Below are 16264 nucleotides of genomic sequence, written 5' to 3' on the forward strand. Positions count from 1 at the left end.
GCTTACTGAAAGTACACCTCACTAAGCTACTGGAGCTTCATGTCCCAAAGTGTTATGCATATTAGGCCATACGACCAAGCAAGCATGCACACAATATAATGAGGCTGACTTCCAGCTGGATGGAAGAGAAAGAGGGCTCTGTGTTTGTGTTTTGGGGGGTGGGTGCAGGGAGAGATCTGGTTTCAAGGCTGGAGACACACAACCCACCCACCCCCCAGGTCATCCCATGGAGGCCTTTGCAAGAAGCACTTCAGTCCCATAGCCCTGGTTCAGGACAGGTGCCTTGATTTAAACAGGGCCACTTCATGTAGAATAAAAATAAAAAGAGGAAAATAACTTTTTGGACTGGACTGCAAAGAGGACAAACCTATCCATTTTGAAGGAAATCAACCCTGAATGCTCACTGGAAGGACAGATCCTGAAGCTGAGGCTCCAATACTTTGGCCATCTCATGAGAAGAAAAGATTCCTTGGAAAAGCCCCTGATGTTAGGAAAGTGTGAAGGCAAGAGGAGAAGAGGACGAGATGGTTGGACAGTGTCATTGAAGCTACCAACATGAATTTGACCCAACTTCGGGAGGCAGTGGAAGACAGGAGGGCCTGGCGTGCTCTGGTCCATGGGGTCACAAAGAGTCAGACATGACTAAACAACAATTTCATGTAGAATAAAAACAAAAAGAGGAAAATGACTTGTTGGACCTTTCGTTGATACCTGTTAACATAAGGCACCATTTCTATCACCTTATACTGTATATTGGAAAGGATTTATATTAGGGGCAGGCCTTCCCCAGAGCCATCCTCAGTTATGGGAGGTGCAATACAATGCTGATGAAGAATGCCAGCTGGCAGGAATTTGGATTTTTAAATCCACCACCTCCCTCCAGCCCAGACACACTTGCCCTTCCAACAAAGGGCATCAGTTCTATACACATTTCAAAATCCATACTGGACTGATAATGTGCTTAGGCCAGGAGAAGATAAATAAAAATATACAGCCTTCCTGGAGAGTAAATTCCATTGGATGGGACTGACTTCTGAGTTGATATGCATAGTAGGATTGCCCTGTTGGCTTCCTGGGGGCATGTTGGGAATGAGAATGGCGAAGAATATGCTTCGCCGGCCAAAAGAGGAAGAATGGTGTTGTTGTTCCAGATGTTGTGTTGCTGTTGTTGTTGTGAAGGAGAGAGAGAGAGAGAGAGAGAGAACGCCCTTCAAGGCCTACCGTGCTCTTAGGAGAAAAGTTACGACGCTCCTTTAATTATCTCCCGCCCGCCACAAGCTATTCATCTGGAGCATCATTTATTCATTCTCAACATTAAGGTAATGAAATACGAGCTCGCGGGGAATGAGCAGGTCTGAAAAAGAGGAGCGGAGGGGAAATTGGCGAGCGGGGGAGGGGGAGCGAGAGAAAGGGGGGTGGTGGTGGGGGCGACGGGAGGCAAGACTGGGGTGGTTGTCTGACAGGCTGCCGTGGGTGGTTTATTATTATCATCATTCTCTTTTTTAGACCCGGCTCCTCTTGCAGGATTCTGACGTGTCTCCCCTGGGGGGGGTGGAAAGGGAGGGAAGGAAGGAAGAAGAGAAAGAAAACGCCTCTCTCTCTTTTTCTCTTTCGCCTTTTTTCTCCCGACGTCCAGCCAGTCCGGATCTCCAGCGGGGCACGCACCCGCCGCGCCCCCCCCCTCCCCGGGAGCCGCCTGCCTGCCTGCTTGCTTGTCGCTGCCGCGGCGGCTTCTCGCCCTCTCCTTCGGTTCCAGGGGGGCCGCGCGCGCTCCCGCGCCTCTCTCCCCCCCTCCTTCGCTCCTCTCGGCTCGGCCCGGGCGCGCGCGCTCCGATAGGCGCCGGGGAGAGCCAATCAGGAGGAGCCCCGAGGCTGGGGCGGCTTTAAGCCTGGCTGGCGGCCGGACGGGGAGAAAAGTTTCCCTCGGCTCTCTCTCGCCGCGGCGGCCGGCGCAGCATCGCTCTTGCCTCGCAGCGCGGCCGGACTTCTCGTCGTCCTCCTCCTCCTCCAGCTCGTGGGGGTCCCGGACGGCTTTGGGAAGGAAGGAGGCGCCCCTCAAAGGGCTGAGCGGGCAGGCGCGGAGCTCTCCCGGGTGCCGGCCGGCAGGAGAAGCGGCAGCGGCTAGCGCGCCCCCCCTTTTTCCTCCTCCAGGAGACCCCCCCTGCCCTTGCTAGCCAGCCGGCCGGCTAGGCAGCCCGCGGGGATCGGGGCCCCGGGGGGGGCCGCGCCACCCCGCCGGCCGGGAGCCACCATGTCGATGCTGCCGTCCTTCGGCTTCACCCAGGAGCAAGTGGCGTGCGTGTGCGAGGTGCTGCAGCAGGGGGGGAACCTGGAGCGCCTGGGCCGCTTCCTGTGGTCCCTGCCGGCCTGCGACCACTTGCACAAGAACGAGAGCGTCCTCAAGGCCAAGGCGGTGGTGGCCTTCCACCGGGGCAACTTCCGCGAGCTCTACAAGATCCTGGAGAGCCACCAGTTCTCGCCCCACAACCACCCCAAGCTCCAGCAGCTCTGGCTCAAGGCGCACTACGTGGAGGCGGAGAAGCTGCGCGGGCGGCCGCTGGGCGCCGTCGGCAAGTACCGCGTCCGGCGGAAATTCCCGCTGCCGCGCACCATCTGGGACGGCGAGGAGACCAGCTACTGCTTCAAGGAGAAGTCGCGGGGCGTCCTGCGCGAGTGGTACGCCCACAACCCCTACCCGTCCCCCCGCGAGAAGCGCGAGCTGGCCGAGGCCACCGGCCTCACCACCACCCAGGTCAGCAACTGGTTCAAGAACCGGAGGCAGCGCGACCGGGCCGCCGAGGCCAAGGAGAGGTGGGTGCCGCCGAGGCGCGAACCGGCGGCGCGCGGGCGGGGATCGGGGCACCGGGGGGGGGTCGCTGCTTTCCCGAACCCGCGTCGGTCATTTTTGCCCTGCTTACCGGGAGGGAAGAGGCTGAGGAGGGAGGCAAGCCCGCCCGAGGTAAGTCGGGTCGGCGCCCTCGGCTCGTCTCGCTCGGCGGCGTCGGAAGGGGCGCTTTGGTCCGCCGCGGGTCGGGCCGGTCAGCGAGGATCCCTTGAGCGGAGTTGGGATTTTCACCGAGCTGGCCCCGAGGAGCCCCGTTCGACGTGAAGCCCGCGCCCTTCGGAGAGGCTGGGCGGCCTTGAGTCCCCGAAGTCACGAACTAACTCCCCGGCCGTCGAAGGGGCAGAAGGTTGGCTGGACCCACCCGGCGGGGAGAGCTCGGGACGGGGCGCCGCGCAGCGCCTTCGCCCGCCCTTCTCGCCCCGGGTGAGCCGGAGCGCGTTGCGCAGGGCGGGCGGGGGGGGGAGGCGGGCGCGTGCGTGCCGTGCCCCCCCCAAAAGGGCCAGCGCCTTTCCGCCTGCCTTTCCGCCCCTCTCTTGCCCCTGTGCCCTCGAAGGCCGGACGGAGGACCCACCCACCCCCGGCTCCTGGGGCAGAGAGGAGAGAGGGTCGTCTGAACGCGGACGGCGGCCCCGGGCGGGTGTGCGTGCGGGGTGCCCGCTTGGCCTGGGTGGAGTTTTCATGAGGCAGGAGGAGGGAGCCTTTGCCGGCATCTCTCGGCGGGGACCCGGGTGTCCCTCCGTTTCCCTCTTTCCCCCTCACGGGGCGGGGGAAGAGCTCCCATTCCCTCCGCGCCCTTCCCAAAATCGGAGCCTTCTGTCCGTCGAGGCGAAAAAAACCCCCACGCGTGGACTTTCCTGCTTGGCTTCGCCTGCGCCCTTGCCGGGCTGCCCTGCCATCTCCCGTGGGCGCCCTCCGCGCCCCCCCCCACTTTTGTGGGTCTCTGTGGCAAGATCAAGGCAGAGCCAAAATGTGTCGGGGGGGGGGAGGCCCTGAGTGACCAGAAGTAACCAAGTGTGTGTGTGTGTGAGAGAGAGAGAGTGTGAATATTATCCACCCTCATCTTGTTTATGGTTCCTCCGGGTTTACCGGAGGGTCAAACGTCTCCAGGCTGATTTGTTGTGTCTCAATTTGGCATTATTTGAAAACCAAAACACGATCTCTAGGGTGAGTGAGCAAGCCACGACTTCCTCTCCCAAGCCGCCCTTTATTTGTTATTTAAAGCAAACACAGGCAGAAAAAGTTCAGGGTGGGGGGACCGGGAGAAGTAATTAAGCGTTAGTCTGTTTCAGCAGAAATAAATCAGAATGCAGTGGCACCCTAAAGACTAAACAAAGGTTATTTAAATGTATAAGCAAATATATAAGCGCGCGCGCACACACACACACACACATATATATAGTGTGTGTGTGTGTGTGTGTGTGTGTGTGTGTGTGAGAGAGAGAGAGAGAGAGAGAGAGAGACAGAGAGAGAGAGAGAGAGACTGGAGCTACTTCATGACTGAATTCCAGTCTGAAAATGTGGATGTCATGAAGGTGGGGAGGGGTAGAGAAGCTGGAAGAGAGCTGCAGCCAGGTCCTCAGCATGTTTACTCAGGAGTAAGGCACGCTGTGTTCAGGAGTGCTGGAAGGGTAGAGTTGAAGAGTGCCACATGGTGTTTACGACTGAAACCTCAGCAAAAGGTTAGGCGGCGAGGTCACCTTCCGAGTTAGGCCTCTAGGCTTTTCTACATGTGTGCAAACACACACACGCACGCACGCACGTGCGCACACACACACACACACACACACACACACACACACACACACACACACACACACAAATTATATAGTGGAAGGCCAATGAACCCGGATAACTGCAGCCTCACTTCAGTGAGACTCCAGCCGCGTCCTCACTTACCTGGGAAGGAACCACAATGAACTTAGTGGAATTTTACGCCTAGGTAAACACGCCCGTGATTGATCTAGCCATTGCAGCTGGGGAGGGGGGGGTTGATAAATGGAACAGGATGGCGAGGTTGTGGGGGAGTCGTTTATCTTCCTTACAACCCCAGCCACACCCCAGTTAAATTGAAGTACTTGACTTTAAGACGCTTTACATGTGTTTAGAGTTACAGCGTCCGCCCTCCTGATGGGTCCCAGAACTCACCCACCCAAAGCTTGGTTTAGAGGTGGCCTGAATGAATAACAAGGGTAAGGAATGTCCTTGTGAAATCCAGTGGCACTTATTTTTGTCCTGTGTGTGCAAATGGATGACACGAAATGTTATTTTCGTTTGAGGATCGCCGTACAGGAAGATTTTCAGGTAGGAAGGAGAGATTCCAGGCCTGGGGGCAGGAAGGGTGGGGGGGTGCAGACATACAGCTCCGGGGCCCCCAGGATGTCACAAAATTGTGGATTGAGGGGGAAAAACCCACTGCGAAATGAGGAAGAATCTTGTGACACCCTGAAGGGTAACAAATTTTTAGTATGTATCACCAAATTCATCCCTACCAAAATTGCTTATTTTGCTTCGAGGTATTAGTGCAGCTCTGCTCTCCCCTCCCCCCCAAAAAAAAGAAGTGTAGAAGGAAAGATTGTCAGAGAGTCAGCATCTGTAGCCCTGATTGTTAGGAAGAGGGGTGGAATGACCCTTGCCTGAAGGCATTTGGTGGAGGAAGGAAGGGATGGTGGCTGAGTTTACAAGGAAATCCATAATCCCGGCAGTACTGTAGTTCATCGGATCTTGCAGGAACATACATAGATGGATGTGATCATTTAGGGACAGAATCCTACTCCGTCCCCAGTTTGCTTTCGTTGGAGAAATGGGGTTGCCCTCTAGAGTAAATGGGTCAATATGGAGCAAAGAAACTCCATGGGAAGGAACCTGCTAGGGGAAATCCTGCCGTAGGGCAGCTTGACTCTGGAAGTGGAATGGAATCACTCCTTGGAACATTAGAAAGGTCTGAGCAAATAAGCAAATGCTTCTTGATCAATGCTGGCATAAGGAAGGAAAGAAAGAAAGAAGTGCCCCAGACGAAGAGTAACAAGGGTGGAGTTCACAGGGCCTCCTATGGGATCGAGAAGCCTACCTACATTGAGTTTTGGTTCCAGGAAGTTGGCTGCCTGGGAGAGTCACATTGGACTCCTAAATTAACGTGTCTAGGATTGGGGCCACAAATCCCCCGAGCCGGTATCAACGCTGCCCTTCTCCTTCTGTGCAAATATGGAACCAGGGTGTCTAATAGGGGTGACGTGCCAACGGCTGCTGAGGCAGGTGGAGAAAGCCAGAAAGGCATTTTTAAAATAATCGAAAGTGGGAAATCTTCACATTTTGATAACTGAATGTACTTTTTTTTAAGCCAAAGCAGATTCGGTGTTTTCATACCTAGATGAAAATCCCATAGGATGCTTTTTCTGCATTTCCTAAAAGTGGGATCAGAAATGGAATTACATTAAAATAGAGTGTAGATTCTGGCTGAATAGTCATAGCCAATACACTTCTACCCAGAAATAAGTCTCATTGAGTTCAATCACGCTCCTAAATAAGGTGTAATATTTAAGCCTTGACTTTGCCGGGAAAGATCCAGAATTTTTTTTTTAAATGACTTTAATTTTTTTTAATCAACTATTGTTCATTAGCAATAACCTTACTACAAAAGTCTGCTGCATTTAAAAGTAATAATTACAATTGGGCCTTCTGTGTTTAATGCATACAAAGCAACCACTTTTCTTTTTCTCTTGGTGATATGATTCATCCAGAATTTTGGAAACGTAATTTTGGCTGACTACAAGTCCCAGCCCAAACGGGTTTGGGGGGGATTCAGGGCTTTGTAGTCAACAAATAACCATTCCCAAAGTTCTAATGGTAACCAAGCTGTCCCTTTCGCTTAGGCCAGGACTGACATCAGTTTCCAAGCAAGACAGCGCCCCGTGCAGCTGTCTGAGGAGCCGGCCAAACGGCCAAACGTGGCAGCTGCAAGGATGAAGCCATTACGAAAATATGAACCACCGCTCTTCAGAGGATTGTAAAACATTTTCGGTTTTCCCTCCCTCTGACACCCGCCAAGTCCGTTACTCCCGAGACCATGGAGGAGAGGATCATGTCCAGGTTTACTTAGGACTGACCGTAGGGAGTCACACTGATATTTTTTTTAAAAAAATCCAATGGATTGTATTGGTCACGACACAATAAAAATGTAGAAGAACATGACACCTATATAAAGCCACTAAAAATCAAACAATTAATGCAAGCTTTCAAAGGGGAATAAAAAAAAATCCTTTGATTCTTGTTATTGAGATTGGCACTTTGTTCACTGGAAGGAGCAGGATACAGAAATTCTTTCTCTTATCCTGCGTATTTATGGGGGCATCTCCAGTGTGTGAATGGAAGGCGTAATATGTTGGGGTGTGTTGGAAGGGTGGAAGAGTTTATGCCTAAATCTCAATCTTCCTGTTACTTTTCGAAGGCACAACATCTAAATTGATTTTGCTGGATGCCAAGGGTCTCAATCCTCCAGTTGTATTTGGTACATTCTTTAATCTGGATCGAGTCCTTTAACACGGGCAGTAACGGAATTATTTCTAGATTCATTCCACCCTTAAAAATAGGTTGTAAGCTGTGAGTGGATGCATGCTATGCTGATTGTGATTATATAGGGGGGGAAATTAATAAATAGAGGAGAGAAGATGAAGGAATTAGTTTTAAGAGATCCTCAGTTTTTAGATCTTTCTTTATTGCTTGGAGGGAAGAGCGCCTGAGATTCGTAGGAGCTTCGAGTAGCTATGTGAATACAATCTTATCTTGAGATCAGTGGAACTCTCTGCCCATACTTTTAGACAGACTGGGGGTGGAAGTGAAACACCGGCAGTTTCAATAAGGTTTGCCCTTGGTTGGCCAGTGGTGCTTGGAATCAGATGCCCCGAGGGGGAAATAAAAAGGACTGCTCCTTTTCAGTAGGAGTGAGGGATTCCTTATTGAGGAAAACCTTGACTCACCATGTTTTGGCTTGGATATTCTGCTTGAGACTCAAGTTGTTCACTCTTTCAAAACAGTCTGAATTTATAGTTCTTGCATCACCATTTCCTCAGGTCCTACAGGAGAGTGTGGATTCTGACTCTTGATCTGATCCCATATATTTCTGTGAATTTCTGGGGTGTGTGAATGAAAAGGATAACACCCAATTCCTCTGTTGCTCCCGTAGAAATCAGGAGACTCGTTCAGAGTATTCCTAAATTTATTGAGACTATGCCTCAAAGCTTCTTGGAAGAAGCTCAGCCCAACAAGGTGACCGAAGTTAGACAGAGGTTATTGGCCCTGGTTGCTATTCATTTCAATAGGTCTTGAGGACGGCCAACCCATCAGGGCTTGGGGGGGAGGGAACAGCTTCCCTATGGAATAAGGTTTTAATGCAGGCTTGCTCAAGAGTAAACCTGTTAGCTCTCTTTCTTCTCATCTTGCTTGTTAGATTCTTTTATTACAGAAGTGAAGCGAGGTATAGTAATTGACTAGAAGTTTGCACCATAAAAAAAGAAAGAAGCTATAATTCATTTTTTTTCATAGGGACAGGATCCAGATTTAACCCTTCTTAGTTTAGATGCATGGAAACCAGCAGATCTTAAGTTAGTGATCAGTGACTTAAAGCTCTTTGATTTCAGCATGTCTACTCTGAGTATGACTAAATCTAGTAATTTTGTAAGAAAGTTGGTGCTAGGGGAAGCTATGCAACCCCTTCCATTGTTTGTTAACTGGGTTAGGAAGGGGGGTCATGTTAAACTACCACCTGGGGCTCTGAAGCATCATCCTGCCAAACACTAAGAATATTACCATCCTTGATCTGTGTGGTCAGATGATCCTATTGAATGCATGGCAAAGCAGAGGGAGGAAATGAAACCTAAAGGCACTATTAAGTATTGATCCAAGACTATCTATGCACTTTCCACCCAAATCCAGGATTAAGTTACATTCTAGTCAGTGGCACTTACTTCTGAGTAGTACTATGCATTATGCTGGTTTTTTAAATGTTAATTTGGATTTCTGTAGCCAGTGAGCCACCCCCCCCCAGGTAAAATCTCACTTCCTGGTTTAAATCCACTAAGATCAAACAGAGAAAATATACTGGATTTGTGGTACAGACCTTTCCTACTTTAGAAATAATTCACTTTCACTTGGAAAGGGCAAGAGGAAATTTGTTCTAGAAAATATTAAGGGACTCAGTGCAGTTTATTACCCCCTTCCTGTGTGCATAAAATACTTGTGTGCAGCCCATTGCATTTCTTTAGTTTTAAGATATTTAGGGCATGGTCCGGCCAATTTTAGAAACAGTTTTTGTTCCTCAGGGTCAACTGGTGAAAAGGCTTTGTTTTCTAAAGGATTTAAAAAAGGATTTAGGTTGCTGCAATAAAAGAACTGCCTTACTTGGGAGTTATCTCTATTGTACCCCGGGGGACTTACTCCTAAGTAGAGATAGGTAGCATTACACGGCTACAGTGCTTTGGCAAGAACTTTGATTAAGACTTAGCTGGATCTTATAATGTGGTAATGATGTCCTCAACAGCATTTTTTAAAAAATTAAAATTTTTGGTTAAATCAAATTGTCCTCCCCATTTTCCTTGCCTCTGGTTCCACATTGTGACACCCGGACTGTAAACGTTCTGCTGCATGACCCTTCCTCGTTGTTAGTCGCAGTTGAGCTTGTTTTTATTCAGATGGAACATTCAGAAGGACAGCTTAATATTATATTGGGCTGCCTTGACTGCACTGGATTGTCGTTTTTTGGGGCTTCTGTCCCCCGACCTGCTAAGCTGAAACCTCTCTACAGTATTTCAAGCACCAGTGTACGTAGAAAGAAATATCAATATGTTCAATGAGGATGACTCTGGAAGACGTTGGTTTAGCATTGTTCTCTTTGTACAATTATAGGCGGCCCTTTCCATAGGGTTTGTTTTCAAAGGTGAAGAACAGAGGAAAATGAGAAACATAACCCTTAAACCAGGATTCAGGATCCCATAGGCTCTTACCCTGGGAATAAGTGAACACAGAGATAATGCAAAAAGAGACCAATCAAATTTCTGATTGTCTAACATATCTAAGGAAGTGGACTGCAACCCATCAACGTTTATTCTACAGAAAACTTCTTAGTCTTTAAGGTGTTACAAGACTCTTTCTTTACATCTGATCTTACAAATATCAGTTTGGTTTTTTGGGGGGGGCAAGGGGAATTGAATGTTGTATTGAATAGCAGGGCCACCTAGAGCTTCATGGAACTTCTGCAGCATAGAGCACATTTAGTGTTGGGGATCTGTTCTGATTTTATTGGGAACACCTGAAATCTAATTTTAACAGACGGTTTCGGGTTTTTTTTAAATTTTTGTGTGTGTTTTTTTTTTAAATTTAATTTTATTTATTTATTTATTTGCTTCAAAGCACCATCCTTGAATGAACTGGATTCAGCAGCCTTTCTCAACTGCTGGTTGTCAAGAACTCCCAGGATGATGGGAGTCACAAAGTACCAGGAGACGCTCATTTTGATTGTGAAGTGGGGTGGAGCAGAGCAGCCTATGACGAATGGCAGCAGGCAGAGCCAGGTGCAAAAGCCGATATTTGTACACCTCTGCCGTGCAGGGATTTACACTTACACACAGGTTGAGAAGCCAAGCTTATGGTGGGGGAATGGCTTATTTTTTTGTCCCAGTGGACCAGCCCCCCCCCAGGCTGTAATAACCCAATACATCTGGCTCAGAGCTTGGAAGTGTTCATTTGGACTACAATTCCCAGAATCCTCTGGGCAGGGATTCTGGGAGTTGTAGTAAAAAAATAAATTCTGAACGCTGCTCTGGCTGCAATAGAGTTTGGCTTGATGAAACATGTGCTTGGGTGTCTTATCCCATCGAACTCCTCTCGCCCTGCTTTTGCATCCCGCTTGATCTAGATTTAATTCCCCCATCTTTTTCCTTCCCTTCTCTCTCTTTCTCTTTCCCCCTTTTCCCTCCCCCCCTTCCCAGAGAGAACACAGAAAACAACAACGCGTCCACGAACAAACAGAACCAGCTGTCCCCCTTGGATGGAGCTAAGCCGCTCATGTCCAGTTCGGAAGAGGAGTTTTCGCCCCCACAGAGTCCAGATCAGAGTTCCATCCTTCTGCTCCAGGGCAACCTAAACCACGCCAGGAACTCCAGCTATTCGTTGACAGGTTTGACCACCTCCCAGACAAGCCATGGCCTCCAGGCTCACCAGCATCAGCTACAAGACTCTCTCCTTGGACCTCTCACCTCCAGCCTGGTGGACTTGGGCTCATAATCGGATGGAGGTGGCCGGTGGGTGGCTTGTAAATAAGGAGACAATGTCGTCCACGGCAGGTTTTTTTCCCTCTCCCCTTCTTCTTCATTTTGTTTTCCCAGAGTTTTCCTGGTGATTCTTAAAGTGACTTTTTTTTTTAAACCAAAAAAATCTCTTTTGAAGCACGCTTCTCCACCTTGATTTAACACTTCTCCCTTGGCCTCTCTTAAGAGATGTTAAATTTCCAAACATTTCCATTCCCCCCCCCCCCCGGGAAAAATGATGATGATGATTTTTTTTTTGGAAATTTCGCATCTCTAAAGAGTTCTTACAATAAGAAAATATCAAAGGACAACACTTTGAAGTGTGTGGTGTTTTGTTTTGTTTTTCTGGAAAAACATGGAAAATTTTGGAAATTTTGCATCTCTAGTCTCCCTTACGTCTTAGCTGCAAGCCAAATGAAAACAATAAGACCTGGGATATACATGGGGCCCACATTTTGCCCTCCATCCCTTTGTAGTCTCTTCAATTTAATTATTGTGCTCCTATCAGTTGGATTTAGGGACGGTTTAATTTAATTTTTTAATTTTTTTTTCTAATGGTGGGCACCACCCAGCCAAGTTAAGCATAGTTCATTAAGTGCAAAGTACAAGAGAATTAAAAAAAGGCTTACCTTGGGCTAGATCCTATCTATTCCTCTTCTTGCAGAGGAGGAATGCATTAATTATAAAAGGAAACCATTTTATAGCTATATATTCTTACTACTAAGTACAATGGGACTTCACAGAACAATCCGATGCATGTTTACTCAGAAGCCAGTTTAATGGGATTTGCTCCCAGTCTTGGCTAGTATGGCAGGTTTACTCTTGAGTAAGTGTGCTTATGACTTTATTTGTAATAGCTGGTGGTGGGATTATTGTCCTGGTTTGAATTTTGGGGGTGGGGGTGGGAGAAGGGGTTGGGAAGTGGAGTTAGTGTACCAAAACTTTTACTTTGAAAGGGAGATCTGAAGAAGGTAGATAAAGTTTACATTTTTTGTGTTGGGGGGGGCTTCTGGTCACGTTTAGTGTCCTGAAAGGATTTTAAAGTAGCTTTAAAAAAATAAGAATGATGCAGTATTAGCTGAAGAATACAAGTGCCTATGTCTTAATGCAGGTTTGTAAGGCCTTTTAGGATAAAATTTAAATGTGATCCTACATTCATGTCATTTTTATGTTTGTGGTGAATTTAGAGAGTGAGTCCACATTGTTATTATTTTTTTAAGCGACAACAATACTCAGCAACAACAACAAAACCAGGAATAGCTTACCCAGCTGTTTAGTGAATGAGCCACAGAGTTTTTATACCGGTTTTCTTTTCTATCTAACCCCCTCTCAATATTTCAGACATTTGCAGAAAAAAACAAACACAATGTTAATTTGGTTTTGTTACCAAGAACAGCATGTGGTTTTCCTTCCAGGCTTCTTGTACCCAGAGAAGTCTAAATTAAATGATGATGATGAGACTGAAAGACTATCATGTTTATTTATAAAAAGACAAGGGGCAGTTTGTAGTCTCCTTATACATCCTAGTGTTCTATCTATGCCAGGCGTTTGGGGTTTTAAATCTACTCAAGAGTAAATTCCCTAGTGTTTCAGTAAAGCCTGTTGAATAGGAGAAGGGTTGTGGGAGCAGCATTTCGTTTTTCTTATGTTTTGTAACAACCAAGGCATAATTATGTTACAACTTTGCTGTAAACAAGGATAACATCACCTCTTTTGTCTGCCATGATGGTAATTCTTTTTAGTTACTTCTAGAATATGCACTAGCTATCTACTTGCAACACTCTGATGTGGTTTCCCTTCCCCTCCAAATAAGAATTCAAAAGGTAACTATTTTCAGTTCTTTGAAATAATGAGAAAGTAAAGTGTTACTTTGAAAACTGTTCTAGTGACAACTAATTACTTTTCTGGGCCGCAGGGCTTTAACTGTAGCTACGTGTAAAAGGAATTTTCCAAGAAGGGGGAAAGAAGATGTTTGAATTCAGTTCAAGTAACCTGTCTCTTCCCCTGCTTTAAAAGAAGTTCTTCTGTCAAGCTCTGTGTTTAGACTCCTCGCATCAATAAGAGAGAATAAACATGAAATGACAGACATGAAAACCGGAGGAACCATCCAATTAAGGCCACTGAAATCTCCACGGATCTCAAGGAAGGCATTCTGACAATATATCCATTAGAACCAAAGGGTGATTTTGCAAGAACTTAATCATGTTTACTTTAACAGAATTCTCCTGGGAACTTAGACCCTATTTAATGTGCTTTGGAATTCAGCCCATGGAGCCAGCGCTGTTCTTACTTGCTCTGAAATAAGACTCAACTCCTCTTCATGCTTACTCCATTGAGAAATAAAATCCTTGGAAAGTGCAGTGGTACTTACTTTGAAGAAAACGTGCATTGATTGAAGCTTGCAGGTCTTTCCCAATTTAATGGAAATTGACTGGAAGGATAGATTTCAGACTTAAGTGGGCTTTAATTTGCCAGAGGATCCATTTGATGGAGTCCAGTTATGGCTGAGATGGCACAGCACCCAAAAATGGCATCACCAAGGTGTGAGAAAGGCTCCTGCACCCACCCAGTCGCCATCAATAGGAGCTGCACGAAATATTTCCCATTAAAGTCTCAGTTGGGGGATTCTCACCCAAGGAAGGTCAGCAAACAGGACAGAAAAGGGGGCGGGGGGGGGAGTGAGCAGCAGCATTAGGATATAAACAGGAATTCACTATTGCAGTAAGAACAGGCTTAAGGATTGCATTCCCGATCATGGACTCCCGAATCCCCAAACTGCACATCTTTAATTACTGGTGCTGCTTCTGCCAATTTTCAATCCAAATGTCCGGCTTTCTGTATGATATGTTCTGCGTGCAGATTGAACAGATAAGGGGATAAAATGCTCCCTTGTCTGAAACGTTTGCCTACAGGAAACCATTCTGCCTCTCCATATTCTGTCCTAACTAGGATAGCTGCTTCTCCACAACACAAATCATTTGAGGACAATCAAGTACTGAGGGACACCCCCCCCCGAACAATCCATAGCTTCTTATGATCTGCATAGTCAAAGGCTCTGCTGTAGTGTATAAAGCATAGACTGATCTTCTGAAGTTCTTTGGTACTCTCCAATAGCCGGCAGATATTTGCAACATGATCTTGAGGGCCTATTCCTTTTTGGAATCCAGCTTGAACATCAGACATTTCTCACTCCATATAAGGTAAATACTGGCATTCCATTTACGCCTGGTGATTTATTTATTTCTGGTGCTTTCAAAGCAGCTTTCACTTCACTTTCTAGAACTACAAGTTCTTCAGCATAGGATTCTTCTTCAAAAGAAACTAATGTCTTTTCATCCCTTCTGTATAGTCTTCAGTATACTGTTTCCACCTTTTTTACATGTTATCCTGGTCAGTATGCTTCCCTGTTGGTTTTTCAGCATTTCTAATCTCTGCTTCAATTTACCTTTCATTTCTTGGCTCTTATGGAAGATATCTCTTGTTTTTCCCCTTTTATTGTTCTTGTTTATTTCTTTTGCACTGGTTTTTGTAATAGTTTTCTTTGTCTCTCCATGATAGTCACTGAAAAACTGCATTCAGGGGTTCTGACCCTATTTCTGTCATTTTTTAGTTTTGCTCCTCACTTACCCTTAAAAATTTTGAGTGTTTCTTCCATCATCTATCAATATTTTCACTATAGGAATTGTATCACCTAGTAATATCTCTGGTTTCAGTCCACAGTTCTTCTGGTTCACGTTCAATTGAGTTTAGTAATGCAAAACTGTTCTTTATGTGGACTTTAAACTCATAAAAATGTTTAAATTATATTTTGACTATGTTTCTTTTAGTGTTCTTTTTTAGCTTTACTCTGATGTTCGATATTAACTGTTCATGATCAGTACAACAATCTGCCCCTGGTCTTGCTCTGGCAGACAGCTTCTCCATATCCTGCTTCCAGTTATGTAATCTATTTCACTTCTGTATTGGCCATCTGATTATGTCCATGTGTACATTTCAATGGTTGCTGTTTTTGGTTTCCAGCTTGCCGTGATTAATGCTTCTCACCTTTCACGTCCCAATTGTATGTTTTTTGCAGCATCAGATTTTCCTTTCACCTCTGTGCTTGTCAGCCACTAGTTGTCCTTTCAGCTTTAATCGAGATGCATCATTAGCAACAGCGCTATTTGTGCTTGTCATTTGCTCTTCCCAGTAGCTCACAGAGTACTTTTCGACATAGAAGTTTCATCTTCTAGCACTATTACTTGTTTCCTTCTGGATTGTCTCATCACAGGGTTTTCAAGGTAAGCAAGGTTCAGGGGTGCTTTGCCGTTGTCATCTTCTGCACATTCCTAACAAAAGGTAGCTTGTGTGTCACCATGGTTGCCTCCTCCACCAAGGTCACCCTCAGCTCCTGCTGCTGCCCAGTAACTGCCACCCCCATCACCATTGGAACTCTCTATTCCCTTCTGCTGATGAAATGGTCACTTCCAAAGAGGGTGGATGCATCTTAGTCTAGGGTCTCAGTTGTACCAGTGACCCGCAAGGAGTCTAGGCTTACCTTGGAGTCTGGTATCCTGATGGCATGGCTCTTGGCTTCTCTAACACACACATCCCTCCTCAACACATTAAGGTGTGTATTCCAGAAAGGTAGTCCTTCTCAATATTTCAACCTTAATTATTTTAAAAACTTGATGAATGGTCGGGACCTAGGAGCCCGTTGTGCTCCCAGAAAGGACGTTTCCTTCCGTGTACGATACTGAGGGTCATGCTTTTCCTGGTTCCTTTGATTTTCAGGAGCACTTTCTGCCACATTCAGTGTTGTGTTGATCACGTTAATTGCATTAATTGTACAACTATGAAGCCTTGATCAGAACTGTCGTAGTGCGTTCCTTATTCTGGAGTTTTGCCTGTTTATTTATTTAAGAAATGCTTGTCCAAAACTCTCACTTCCTTTCAAAAACGCTCTTGAAATTTCCAGTCTCCATAGACGGGGCCAAAGTGTGGAGTGTTGGTTTTACAGAGCTAAACATTTTCTAAACATTTCAAATGGGGAGGGCTCACTTTCTTCCCAACTTCTCCCTTCTCGATTTTATTTCTTCCTCCTCCTCACGCCTCGATTTTATTTCTTCCTCCTCCTGACGCC

General features: G+C 46.7%; 1 protein-coding gene across 1 annotated transcript; it reads left to right on the forward strand.

Annotated features, from left to right (window-relative positions):
* The first annotated feature begins 1620 nt into the window (after positions 1–1620).
* On the forward strand, positions 1621–13022 carry SIX1 (SIX homeobox 1). The gene is made up of 2 exons (XM_020813201.3): positions 1621–2811; positions 10825–13022. The coding sequence occupies exons 1-2, from the start codon at positions 2252–2254 to the stop codon at positions 11117–11119; spliced, it is 855 nt and encodes a 284-aa protein (XP_020668860.2). The 5' UTR covers positions 1621–2251; the 3' UTR covers positions 11120–13022.
* The last annotated feature ends 3242 nt before the right edge of the window (positions 13023–16264 follow it).

Source organism: Pogona vitticeps, chromosome 1 (genome assembly GCF_051106095.1).
Source record: "Pogona vitticeps strain Pit_001003342236 chromosome 1, PviZW2.1, whole genome shotgun sequence".
Taxonomy (NCBI): domain Eukaryota; kingdom Metazoa; phylum Chordata; class Lepidosauria; order Squamata; family Agamidae; genus Pogona; species Pogona vitticeps.